This window comes from Ursus maritimus, unplaced genomic scaffold, assembly GCF_017311325.1.
Source record: "Ursus maritimus isolate PB19 unplaced genomic scaffold, ASM1731132v1 scaffold_24, whole genome shotgun sequence".
NCBI lineage: Eukaryota > Metazoa > Chordata > Mammalia > Carnivora > Ursidae > Ursus > Ursus maritimus.
The window spans coordinates 6,015,455-6,028,432 of NW_024424897.1; the positions used below are offsets into that span (position 1 = coordinate 6,015,455).

General features: G+C 50.0%; 1 protein-coding gene across 1 annotated transcript in view; it reads right to left on the reverse strand.

The window, feature by feature from the left end:
* The window catches only part of TMEM94 (transmembrane protein 94), a 33,935-nt gene that overhangs the window by 18,603 nt on the left and 2,354 nt on the right, over positions 1–12,978 (reverse strand). The window contains exon 2 of the mRNA XM_040640234.1: positions 4,583–4,712. Coding sequence (XP_040496168.1) covers positions 4,583–4,606 — 24 coding nt within the window. The 5' untranslated portion in view covers positions 4,607–4,712. The remainder of the gene's footprint in view (positions 1–4,582; positions 4,713–12,978) is intronic.

A 12,978-nucleotide genomic window follows, 5' to 3' on the forward strand; every position in this document is an offset into this window, starting at 1 on the left:
TCACAGCTTTCTGGGCCAGTGCAGGTGGGGAGGGGACCCAAAGCTGGACTCCAACATAATGCCTAAGTCACTGAAGCTGGGTCTTTTGTAGGAGCCATGAGAAATGTCTTCCGAGCTTGGCCAGACACAAATCTGTCTTCAGCCAGGCAAATCAAAGAAAGCCTCAAGCTTCTTCCTCTTCTGGGCTCATGCTGACTTTGGCACTTCCACCCATCCTCTTCCTCTCGCACCCACCCAGACTGAGGAAGACATCAGCGGGCCCTGGCTGCTTCCATCTCAATGACCCATGTGGTCCAGCGAAAAAGAGCCCCCTGACTAGCCCCAAGGAGGGCTGACATCCAGACCCAGGGCTTCCCATCACTTGTGCATGGAGACCCGGGTCCCAGCGTAACTCGACAGGATGCCCCACTGGGACACGCGGCTCCAGTCCTGCTCTGGGTGACTTGGGAGCCTAGCTGGCAGCGCACTAGACACATGGGCATCGTGGCTCCCATTCTCAGCCTCCTTCTTCGGTCCTAGCCACCTCATAATCCGAGCTGCCTCCGGTTCAGCGCCCATCTTCAAGACCGTGGCAACTGCTAAGCCAAAGCCTTGCCCACAAAGCAGAGAACGAGGCGTTCGTAACAGAAATAAAACCAAGTTAGCATACTCACTTTGATGCATTTGCCCTGATGGGGCATCCATAGCTCTGTCTGCTTAAAGAGCATGGGGTAGAGCCCGAGCCACAAGGGGTCAACTACAGAACTTCCAACAGCACCCTCAAGGCGAGAGGAGAAGAGGCAGGAAAAGAGAGAGAGAGAGAAGAGAGAAAAAGAGGGGAGTGGGCCGGGGAGCGTGGGAGCCGGAGCCGGAGCCTGCCGCAGAGGATCCGTGCGGAGCGGAGCTTCAGTCTGCTGATTAATTCAGCCTATTTCCAGTCACGCTGCAGACTGAGGGAGGGAGGAGGAGCAGTGCAGCACCAGCGCTGTGGGAGGGAGGGAGAGGCAGGCAAGAGGAGGGAGGAGCCGGCTTGGGAGGAGAAAGTTTGTAGATGCTCTGCCAGATGCCCAGGAGCTTGGCCCATTCATCAGAGGCCACCGAGGGGTGAGCGGAGGGGTGCCTGCAGCCAACCGGGTGTGCACACGCGGTGGGGTGGGGGGGAGGAGGGGGGAGGCTGTGCGGGATGGAAATGGCTGCGGGAGCCCAAGGGCAACCGTGGCACCCAGGGCTACCTGGACTCTCTCTCCAGACCACCCCTCCTCGGCCCCAAGTCACTGGGCAAGGTAGGCGCCCGCCATCCATGAGAGCTCCCCCAAATCACTCAGAGACTCCCAGCATGGAGCCACGCCAGCAACAGCTCTTCCCACACTTGTAGCTGCAGGAAGGGGGGGGGGCTTGCCCGTTATTAATAGCAGCACATCCAGCGTGGAGGGGGAAGGACTGGCAATTGAGAAGCCTGGAGCAGTGACTTCTAGGAGGCGGGGGAGGGGGGGGCAGAAGCCCTCGGAAGAATCCAGTGGAAGACTCCAGCCGAAGGGGGAAGAGCCCACAGACAGGAAGGGCTTCTGAGGATTCCAATACCTAAGACCAAACACCTACCCACCAGGTTGCTGGGAGGGGGGGACCCCCAACAGCAGAGCTCAGCCAGCAGCTGATAAATACGCAGTTGCATTGAGACACACCTGCCAAAGAGCTTCTGGGACAGGAGACCCTGCAGACACGGGGCCTCAACTCCCACCCAGTGACCTGTGGCTCAGTAAGCAGGGCCTGCACATCACTCCGGGACTCCAAATGTGACACACAGGCGGCCCTGGAAGGAGACTGGAAACTTCTCAGCTTACGTCCAGCCCCTTAGGAAGGGGCTGCAAAACCCCAAGGGAGAGGAAGCAGCCCAACAGATCCAAGAACTAGAGAGTGCAGCCTGGAGCCTAAACACTTTTCTCCAGGGCCCTGTTTCCCAGACAACACCAACAACACCATCGCCACCATAGCCAGCTGTGGGAAGGTGAAGGGAGAGCCTCTGCTGAGTTCAAGCCAGCCTCTCCTCTCCCGCTTCTCTAGCACAGATCCCTGCCGCCTCCCCCCCCCCCAACTCTGCCAAATCCAGATCTGAATGTGAGCAGGAAAGGAGGGGTCAGGCAGTCCAGAGGTTAAGGGGCAGGAGGTCTCCCTGAGGTGCAGACCACGGAGAGGTGGGGTCAGCTTGCAGTGGGAGGCAGACTTTGCAAACCGCCAAGGAGAGACTCGTGGACCCCTGGCCCCTGCTCCCAGGACACACTTCCCCTTAGCTTTCCACCAAGGCCCTGGCACGACAACTAAGCAAACTGTCCCTCCTGCACAACAGACCCTGGAAAGAACAGCTCATAGGATCTAATGCGGGGGCTCTGCAGGACTCCCGTTCTGCCCCCGTCCTACACTGCCCACTTCCGCACGCGAAAAGGGGAGCGCTGCATCCGAGAAACAGAAGCCCAGACGCTCGCTGCTACATCACGTCTACCACAGGGGACCAGGGACAGAGGAGAGGACACAGAGGACTGGTAGGTCACGAAAGGAAGGAGCAGAAAAGCAACCAGCAACAGCCAAGCTGATCCTGGGCTACAGCCAGGGGATGACAGGCCCCTTTCAATCAACTTCCGCCATCCAGCGCTCTTCATTCCCATGCCTCCAAGAAGCCCCGGCTGTGGAGGCCACCGGGGTAATCTTTAGAAGCCCATGTGTACAACTCACAAGCCACTTCCAGAAAACCCTGTCCGGTTCTATTTCTTAGTTGCTTGTACTGTTACTTCCTCAGCTGGACCATAAGCCTCTCCAAGCTGGGGGCGGCCTCCCCAGGGTGCAGAGCTCCAGCAACCCCCAGGAAGTATTCCATGAATACGGCGGATGATATTTCTAGTTCAGGACTCATTCCTCCAGAAAGACAAAGAGGATAAAGAAAAATCCTGGAGGGAAAATGGTCCCTCAGAGCTATCCATCCCAGGCTCTCAAGCATTCTTCCTTAGGCTTGAGAGAGAAGCTGGCCCACTGGCTCACAGGACTTCGTTTCTAACTCGTGAGGAAGTGATGTTTCAGCAACAGGCTGGAACCAGAGGACAATACTGCCCTGTTTTTGAGACATTCAGCCTCACCAGGCAGGCCACCACATCACACAATAGCAAAGCTCCTAGGGGGTACCCCCTGCAAGTGAACAGCTCTTGCAATTGGACACGGCAGCCTTGAGACCCAGGCTAGGGGAGAGGTCAATGTAGCTGCTTCCCTCTGTGCCAATCACTCGTAGGCTGGACACCTGCAGAGCAGCCGGGGCACCTGCTTCAGGCTCAGGCCTCCAAGCCCACTCCACAGCTGGGCCAGAGGCACGGGGAGCCTGGTGCTGAACGAGTTAGCAGGCAGCCAGGCACCCCCAGGGACCCAGCGCGTGGACCCACAGCTCCCTCTCCACACCTTCCAAGATCTCTTTGGCAGGAAGATCACTGTCCATAAGTCCAAACTGATAAATATTTACTGAGCCCTTGCTGCATGCCAGGCTGTATGCTAGGAGCCAGGGACCCAGGGATGAGGTGCGACAGACAGATTATTTCAATACAGAGTGACAGGCAAGGTGGTGGAGATACTATGAATGCTGGAAGGACGGCCATCTGGAGGGGGGAGGAGGGCTTATCAGGAGAAGGTGATGGGTCTTCAAGAAAGAATAGGAGGAGTTTGTCAGGAAAAAAAAATAGGAGCCTACACGTGGACAATGTGCCCAAACTCTGAAGCGTTCAGAATGCCTGGTGCTAAAGGCCAAGGTGGGGAAGGCTAGGGACGCGGGGCTAACGGGCAGCAGCGGGATGACGGCGAGCTTCGCCCGGCACCCTCAACGTTTCAGCAGGTGGCGCGAAGCCACTGGTGACTTTTAAGCAGAGGTGACAAAAGGTCAGCTCTGCATTTTGGATACCTTTCTCTGACAGCAAGTGGAGGAAGGAGATCAGAGACAGAGGGACCTGTAGGAAGCTGTGGCAGAAGTCCAGGCAAGAGACGGAAGGACCTCCTCTGGGGCAGTCTTCGTCATGGGAGGAGGACACTCTGATTGCCAGCAAATCCACTGCCAGGCGAGGGCAGTGTACCTGCAGGCTGGGAGGAGGGGGCCGACCTTGCGGGTGCCTGGGCCTCCTGGCTCCGCACCTCCAGCTGGTCATGCAGCTGTGTTTGGAGTCTGACTGGGGAGCTCTTCCCTAACCACAGAGAGGGTGTCCAGGTGTACTCAACATGGCTCAGCAGGTTGGGGCAGAGCCCTAGCAAAGAGCAAACAAACGAAATTACACACCCCTGGGCAAGAAGTGGAAGACTGGCTTGGAGCCAACCCAAATCAGGAATCCGCTCCCATGCTGCTGTGCTCACCGGTCCCCACCCTTTGTCCTGTGCTCCCAGCTCCCTGAGAGCTTCCCAGCCCAGCAACAGCACCCTCTCAGGGGGGATTGCCATCCTGTACCCCCATTCTCAGAGCCACACCCCCTCTCTCACTTTTGGTTTAAAGCCCCCAAAAGAGGACCTCCCAGGCCAACACAAGTAGACAGAGTCCAACAGAGACACACAGACAATACCGAGCAGGGCAGCGAATGTGGCCTACCGTGTGCTTCTCCTTCAGATCCATGGGCCCAGAGTACTGCAGGCATGCCCCGATGAATGTGGTCACCCCCAAAGGGAAGGCTCCTCCCCAGCATGGACAAGGCCCAGTGACTCTGTCACAGTCGCAGCATCTGGAGAGAAAGAAGGGAGAGACCCCATAAGTCCAGGTTGTAGAGAAACATGACGGTGTTGTCTACACAGTAGAGTGGCACGTGGAAAAGACTGGAGCCCCGGGCACCACAGCCCGGTTGGCCCTGTCCCAGCAGCCCAGCTTCCCTAGGCGCTCAGCCTTGGGCAGATTCCATGCTGAGGCTGGGAGGGAGAGGGCTTCCCGGGGCGCACTGGAGGGCTGAAGCTTCCCTCCTTCAAACCCTCATTTCAGAGGCAAATGGTGTTTTGCTCCGTGTGTACCCTTACTCACTGACTTGCAGCAAGCAGGAAAACCCTTGGTTTCTTTCCCAGCTTTTTTAAAAAATAAAGATTAGGGGACACCTGAGTGGCTTAGTCAGTTAAGCATCTGCCTTCAGCTCAGGTCATGATCCTGAGGTCCTGGGATCGAGCCCTGTGTCAGGCTCCCTGCTCACCCAGGAGTCTGCTTCTCCCTCTCCTTCTGCCCCTCTCCCCTGCCTGTGTGCACTCTCTCTCTCTCTCAAATTAATCAATCAATAAATAAAAAGAACCCCAGCCTTTCAAGTTCCCACTTGAGCTTTAAAAAAAAAAATACTAAAAGAAATAAAATAAAGATGAGGAGTGCCCAGCTGGCTCAGTGTTAAGTTCGAGCCCACTCTGGGTGTAGAAATTACTTAAATAAATAAAAACTTGAAAAAAAAAGAGTAAAGATTAGGAAAACAATTATTTAATTAATTTTAAAAATAACTAAAGGTTAGCATTAAGGTAAACTGGAACCCACACACATGTGCCCACACACGCACACCCAGATACATGCCCACCCCCCACATGCCCACACGCCATAGAGCTGGGCCTCCCGCATGCTTTGCTGACAGGGCAGTGCTCAGCAGGCCCCTGGGCAGATAGCTACCAGGAGAGGTGAGCCAATCTGACAGCAATCTGGAAAAGGAAGACTAGCTCTACCTCCCCACACAACCCCGGACCCTCACCCATCCATCCTGGCAACCAACACACTTTACTAATTTCAGACCAGGGAGTGTTTGGGTAGAGTGCCACTGAGTAATCTGGTTTGGTGCCCGGTGACGACTCGTGGAGAAGGCACTAGCCTGCTGACTAGGGCAGTTCTTTCTGGGGCCTGTAGCAAAGCCTCGTGAAGTGAAGCTGATCAGAAGCCCAGGAGAACTGATCCATAAAAGAGCTGTCTAGAAACAATGAAAAAGCTGTGTCCAGAGACCCCAGCCAGGAGGCCTGGGCTCTGCAGCCACCAACCCCACTCCAAAAGCCCACGTGATGCCCCGCAAGGCGGCACGAGCGCTGCCCTCATGGGCCTGCGCTTCCCCGTCTCTCCCTACCCCTGCCCTGTGCAGCCAAGGCTTTCGGAGCTGCGTGAGCCAGCCCCGGAGGGTCAGACACAGACGGTGGCGCTGGAAGCAGCCTCGCAACGCAGTGACATTTCGTCTTTGGCAGCCAACTGAAATGGGATCCTGAGAGGACGAATCCACATCTCCCCAAGGCCGCCCTGACTCACGCAGCCCAGGCCCTGTTTACGAGTGCAGCTCAAGGTCCCCGTGCACCCCATCCCAGCAGAGGCTGGATGAGGTAGTCGCCACACAGGGCAAGGCACCAGAAGCCAGATGGGGATTGTGCTTGGCTCCTTCTGCCAACACAACAGGAGTGAAATAACTCTGCGGCCAGCTGGAACCACAGTGTTCAGAGAGGGCAGCCAGGAGCAGGACATTTTTCTAAGAGTCTCTGTTTTCCCATCACTCCATACGTGGGATTCTGGGAAAGAGCGGTCCTCGACTGTCTGATCTGAAACCAGCAGCTAGATCCTTAAAGGGCCAGTTCTACCCCTGGTCCGTTGTGAAAGAAAGCATGGGCTTCAAAGCCAAATACCCCTGGTCAAATCCTGGCTCCAACAGGTATCAAATGCCAAGTGACCTTGGCAAATTACTTGTCTCTCTGAGCCTCAGTGTCCTCGTTCACAGAATGATGCCTATTTCACAAAGAAGCAACAAGAATGACAAGAAATATTACATGCAGAGGGTCTAGTACGGTATTTAGCATACAGTAAACCTTAATAAACACTTGCCATTACTATTACCAGGAAACAAGAAATATGAACAAAGAGCCACCTAGGTGAAGAATAAAGACTCAAAAGTAAGGAGAAGAGGGGTGCCTGGCTGGTTCAGTAGGTAGAATATGTGACTCTTGATCTTGGGGTCATGAGTTCAAGCCCACACTGGGCCTAGAGCTTACTTAACAACAACAACAACCACAAAAGTGAGAAGAAGAAAAAAGAAAAGAAAGGCATAAAGATTGCAAAGAAATATGTAAAACTGTCTTGATTTGCAGAACACTAGATCAAGTAGGAAAAATTCTAAGGGGTAGAATAAATAAGTATGCAAGGTTACAAGATACAAGGTTAAAATACAAAATACAAATATAGATTTAATTCCTATATGCTATAGTGAAATATAGCAAATACTTAGGAATAACTTTTATTTTCTTTTAATTTTTTTTTAAAGATTTTATTTATTTATTTGACAGAGAGACAGCCAGCGAGAGAGGGAACACAAGCAGGGGGAGAGGGAGAGGAAGAAGCAGGCTCCCAGCACAGCAGGGAGCCTGATGCAGGACTCGATCCCAGGACCCTGGGATCACACCGAGCCAAAGGCTGACACTTAACGACTGAGCCACCCAGGTGCCCCGGGAATGACTTTTAAAAACATATAGGTAAGGCCTGTAAGCTGTTGAGAGAAATTCAACACCTAAATAAATGGATAGGTCATGTTCATGGGTTGGAAGACTCAATATTAATATTAACATTTAATGTTTAAAAATTAAATGCTAACATTTATATTAATGTATTCATCCCATAACCCTGAGACCATGACCTGAGCCAAAACCAAGAGTTGGATGCTTAACTTACTGAGCCACCCAGTACCCCCAACAGCCATACACACCCATTAGAATGACTACAATGAAAAAGACCGACGATACTTAGTGTGGGTGAGGATACGCACCCCTAAATTGCTGGTGGGAACTTCACGTGGTACACCTGCTCTAGAAGGCATTTTGGCAGTGTCTGATAAAGTCGAGGATCCACTCGCTAGACGTCCCAGTCATGAAAACATACTTCCTCAGGAAGAACGGTATAGCGTTCCTAGCATCTTTATTCAAAATAGCCCAAAGCTGGAAACAATCCAGATGTCCATTCACACGTGAACGAACTGTGGTATATCCATACAGTGGAATTCTGCCCCGCAAGCAAACAGAACGAGGTACTGATGCACCCAACGGAACAATGTGGTGGAATCTCAGAAACATTTGCTGGGTGAAAGGAGCACAAAAGTGCACATAGCATATGATCCCATTTCCATGAAACTTACAACAGGCAAAATTAATCTACAGTGACAACAAGCAGATGAGGGGCTCCCTGGCGTCACAGGGAGGAAAAGACTGCAAAGGGCACAGGGGTCTTTTGTGCAGTATCTTGACTATGGGTGGTGGTTACAAGGGTGTATACATTTGTCAAAACTCTCTGAACTATAGACTTAAGTAGGTGCATTTTATCACGTGGAAATAATGCCTCAGTAGGTAGAGCTGATTTCTAAAAAGTAAGGTGGGATCCAAGATCCAAATAAGTCAGCTCTACCAACCTCTAAAACGCCTAGCACATGTAAGGTTTGGTGGATAGAAAAGAGAAGGGTTGATGAAGGAAACAGACATTTATCCAGTGCCTACTGTGTGTAATAACTGTATGTATTCACTGAGGGTAAGGAAAGGTCCTGTTTTCACAAAAGTATTAAGACATGGTCCCTTCACAACAGGGATTTATAATACAGCCAGGTTTTCAATATTTGGAGAAAATATAACTAGTGTTCAAGTTGGCACTGAAATACTAAATGAGAATTACAAACGGGGGTGGGGGGCGGCCAGGAATCCCTTCCTAGAAGAAACCAAGGCCCAGGGAACCTGGGTGGTGCAGTTGGTTGAGCAGCTGACTCTTGATTTCCGCTCAGGTCACGATCTCAGGGTGGTGGGATGGAGCCATGCTTCAGGCTCCACTCTCAGCATGGAGTCTGCTTGCAATTTCTCTCTTCTTCTGCCCCTCCCCCAGCTCGCGCTAAATAAATAAATAAATAAATAAATAAATAAATAAATTTTTAAAGAAGATTTTATTTATTCATTTGAGAGAGACAGAGAGAAAGAGAGAGTGTGAGCAGGGGGGAGAAATAGAGAGGGAAGCAGACTCCCCACTGAGCTGGAAGCTCAATCCCAGGACCCAGAGATCATGACCTGAGCCAAAGGCAGATGCTTAACCATTTGAGCCACCCAGGTGTCCCTAAACAAATAAAATCTTAGAAAGAAGCAGCAATAGCCACCACAAGGCCCAAGCAGTACACTTAGGAAAGCTTCAGAGAGAGAAGAGGGAGGACAACCCAAGCAAGAACTAGAGAAGTCTCAACAAAGGCACCAACGAAGAAAAGCATGGAGCCTTTTTGAAAGATGGTTTTCTGAGGCGCCTACGTGGCTCGCTTGGTTAAGCGTCCGACTCTTGATCTCAGCTCAGGTCTTGACCTCAGGGTCGTGAGTTCAAGCCCCCATTGGGCTCCACGTTGGGCGTGAAACCTGCTAAAAAAAGAAAAAAAAAAAAAAAAGAAAGATGGTGATCTGATCTGTTCAATCAGAGCAGAAGGCCTGAGGGAGAGAGAAGAAATGAAGGAAAACCTCAAGCAGGGAATAGGGGGCCAAAATGCACAGGTGTATGAAGGCCAAAACAAAGTGACCCCAGGGAGTCACTAAGTTTCCTGAGTGGGTCCCAGTATTTTAAGAGGGTAGAGAATGGATCAGAGGGGGAAGGGAAAGAAATTACAGGCAGAAGAAGTAGAAGAAAATTATAGTAATCTTGGTTTGCCATGACGAGTCTCTAGACAAGGGCAGCATAGTAGCCATGAAAACAAAGGGATGGATGCTTCCTGCTGCCAAGACCAGAACCAGCATCAGAAAGAGCTCAGGGGGTGCCCAAGGTTTGGGTTGAGGGAGAGCTGAGGAGTTGGCTGTCCTTGTAATTCCTTCCAACACAACCGTCACTAGCTGTGCTTTCCACCGAAAACGCAATGGGATGGGCTGGTATTCATATGAGTTGCTGTGCCCAAACGGACTGACGGATTGATGTTCAGCTGGAGGGAGGTTTTTAATAACAAGCCTCAGGGTTCTTTTTTTTTTTTTTTTTTAGATTTTTATTTATTTATTTGACAGAGATAGAGACAGCCAGCGAGAGAGGGAACACAAGCAGGGGGAGCGGGAGACGAAGAAGCAGGCTCATAGCTGAAGAGCCTGATGTGGGGCTCGATCCCATAATGCCGGGATCACGCCCTGAGCTGAAGGCAGACGCTTAATCGCTGTGCCACCCAGGCGCCCAAGCCTCAGGGTTCTATCCTTGGTAGCATCCTAATCAATATTTTTATCAATGACTTACTCCGGGGGGCAGACCAGGACTCAACATGAGCGATACCTTTTACGTAATTAGAGCTGTATAGAGGAAATAGGAGAGGCTGCCCTGAGTGGCAATGAGCTCCCCAGTACTACAGGGATCCAAGCAGAGGCTGGGAAATTATGGAGATAATAAATACATCAGGTAGCAAATACGAGATAACCTTTTGTGACGTCTTCTGACCCTGAGAGACAAGGAGATCAAGAAATCCAGCAGCTTCTACACATGAAAAGATGCTCAGCCCCACTTGTAACAAGCGACATTCACATTAGACTCCCCCAAGAGAACAAAGTTTGGAAGGCCTTCGCCACCCGACTTCAAGGTTTATAAAGCCACGTCATTAAGGCAATGCGGTATTGACCTGGTAACAGGAAATCCAAAAATAGATCCAGATATATATGGTCAATTGATTTTTGAGAAGGCTGCAAAGGGAGCTCGGTGGAGAGAAGGTAGTCTTTTCAACAGACTGCACTGGAAAAATTGAACATTCGGATTAAAAAAAAAAAAGAACTTGGAAATAAAGCTCTCACTCTGTACAAAAATTAACTAAAAATGGGTCCTACACCTAATGTAAAACTGTAAGAAAATATAGGAGAAAACCTTGGTGACTTTGGTTTAGATTTCTTCAATACCAAAAGAACAACTCACGAAAGAAAAAATTAAGTTGGAACTGAGTGGCTGGGGACAAGAGTGGGAGGGGAGAAAGTTGACTGTATGTATTTTTGTACCTTTTGATTTTCAAACCATGTGAATGTATCAAATATATCTTTAGAAAGTTAGCAACCTCTCACTTCTGGATACGTGCCCAAATGAAGTGAAAACAGGGACTCCAACAACTCTTTGTACACTCACGTTCACAGCCGCATTAGTCACAGTAGCCAAAAGCTTGGCAGCAACCCAAGTGCCCACCAGCAGATGAATGGACAAATAAAGTGTGGTCGACCATACAAAGGAATATTACTCAGCCTTAAAAAAGGAAGAATATTCTGCTACATGCTATGACACGGATAAACCTTAATGACCTTACACTAAGGACAAATGTTGTATGATTCCTGTTACTTGAGGTTCCTGGACTAAGCAAGTTCATACAGACAGCAAGTAGAACGGTGGTTGCCAGGGACTGGGGACAGGAGGGGAAATGAGGATGTAGCGCTAATGGGGCAGAGTCCCAGTCTGGGCAGATGAAAAAGTTCTGGAGATGGAAGGGGGGAAGGTTGCACAATGTTATGTACTTCATGCCACTGAACTGGTTAAAATGGTCGGTTTTATGTTATGCGTATTTTACCACAATAACAAAAAAATCACTAACTTCTGATTCTGGTTTTGCAGTTAGCTCTGGCTTACGTTACTAAGCAATATTCTCCCCTTTAAGGATATAGATGCTTTTTCAAACACACCTTTGATTTTTTCTCCAGTATATATCTTTTCCAAGTATCTCCCAATAGTTTTCTGTTCACCTCACTACTAAGTGATATTGCTATCACGAATCTCTTTCTCAAAAGGATCCCGAAATTAAGAAAACTGGGTTCATATAATTACACTGAGATTTCTGGCTGCTGTAAGCCCTAACAGGGTCTCCTTCCCTTGGGCACCCCCGACTCCCCTCCCACTTGGGTCTCTGGGGCTAAGGAAACCCAAAGCAATCAGTGTAAGACGGGCCCAGCTTGAGGCAGGCATCCTGCCGGGGTCTAAATGTGGCTCTTACCCTACTTGCCATGCCACGTGACCAATACTGTTTACTACTGTCTCAGCAGCCACAGGCAAACCTTATTATTACACAAACCCCTGATCACCAAACCACATATTCTGGCTGGCGGGTCAGTTCCGGAAGAAAAACATTCCTGCTACAGCTTTGGCCTACCCTTTAGGTTCACCTGTGCTACTAGAAACAAATCCAGGCTTGGAAATCAGGGTTCAAACAATATTTTTAAAGGAACCTAGCTTTTAGGTAAAGAAAGACACTCTCAAGGAAACACTGACACAATAACAATATAAAAAATATTGACACACATTTACCAGTGGAGAAGTGCCAACCATGACCTAGAACCTTCTCACTTAAACGCCGGGAATGGATTTAGAGGCTTTGTGTCTTTCCAACTTGGACTGCTTTAAGAGTTCATCCTCCACTCACCAGGTAAGGCTCAAGCCTCCAGTATAGGTAATATTTACATTAGCGCTCCTCCCCCTCCAGATAGAAATTGTTTCCCAAGCCCAACATTAGGGAAAGAGCAGTAGGAAAGAACCAAAGGATGGTGACCTTCACTTCTCATTAGTTCGGGGGAGTTAAGCTTTCCAAAAGGCTGATTCTCAACACTTGGAGCTGGCACTCCCTAGCAACTCCTCAAAATAGAAATGTGAAGGGCTTTCTGTTTTCCTCCATCTCACCGCCCAGCCCTGGCTCTCCCAGTCTAATCTTCTGATGTTGGGTCACCACAAAAACAAGGGGCAGGGTAGGGGTGGGGGGAAGTTCAAGGGCAGTTAACTCTCAATTATTTGGCCGCTGATTATCAAGGGGATGGTGTGTACTTCACCTCCCTGGTCAAGGAACTGCTCTGTGGTATCCACCAGTTTCTCCGTTTGAAATTCTAACAAAAAGAACCAATGAACAAGGAAGTGAAAGCTAACACAGCAGCTAAAATAAGACTTCAGAGAATTTGTGGATTTTATTTGAACACGCTGCCCCTGTTCCAGGGTTAATAATAGGCTACATTCTGATGTGTTCTGATCTGCAGAGTGATTTGCAAACTTTTTTATTCCATGGACCATTT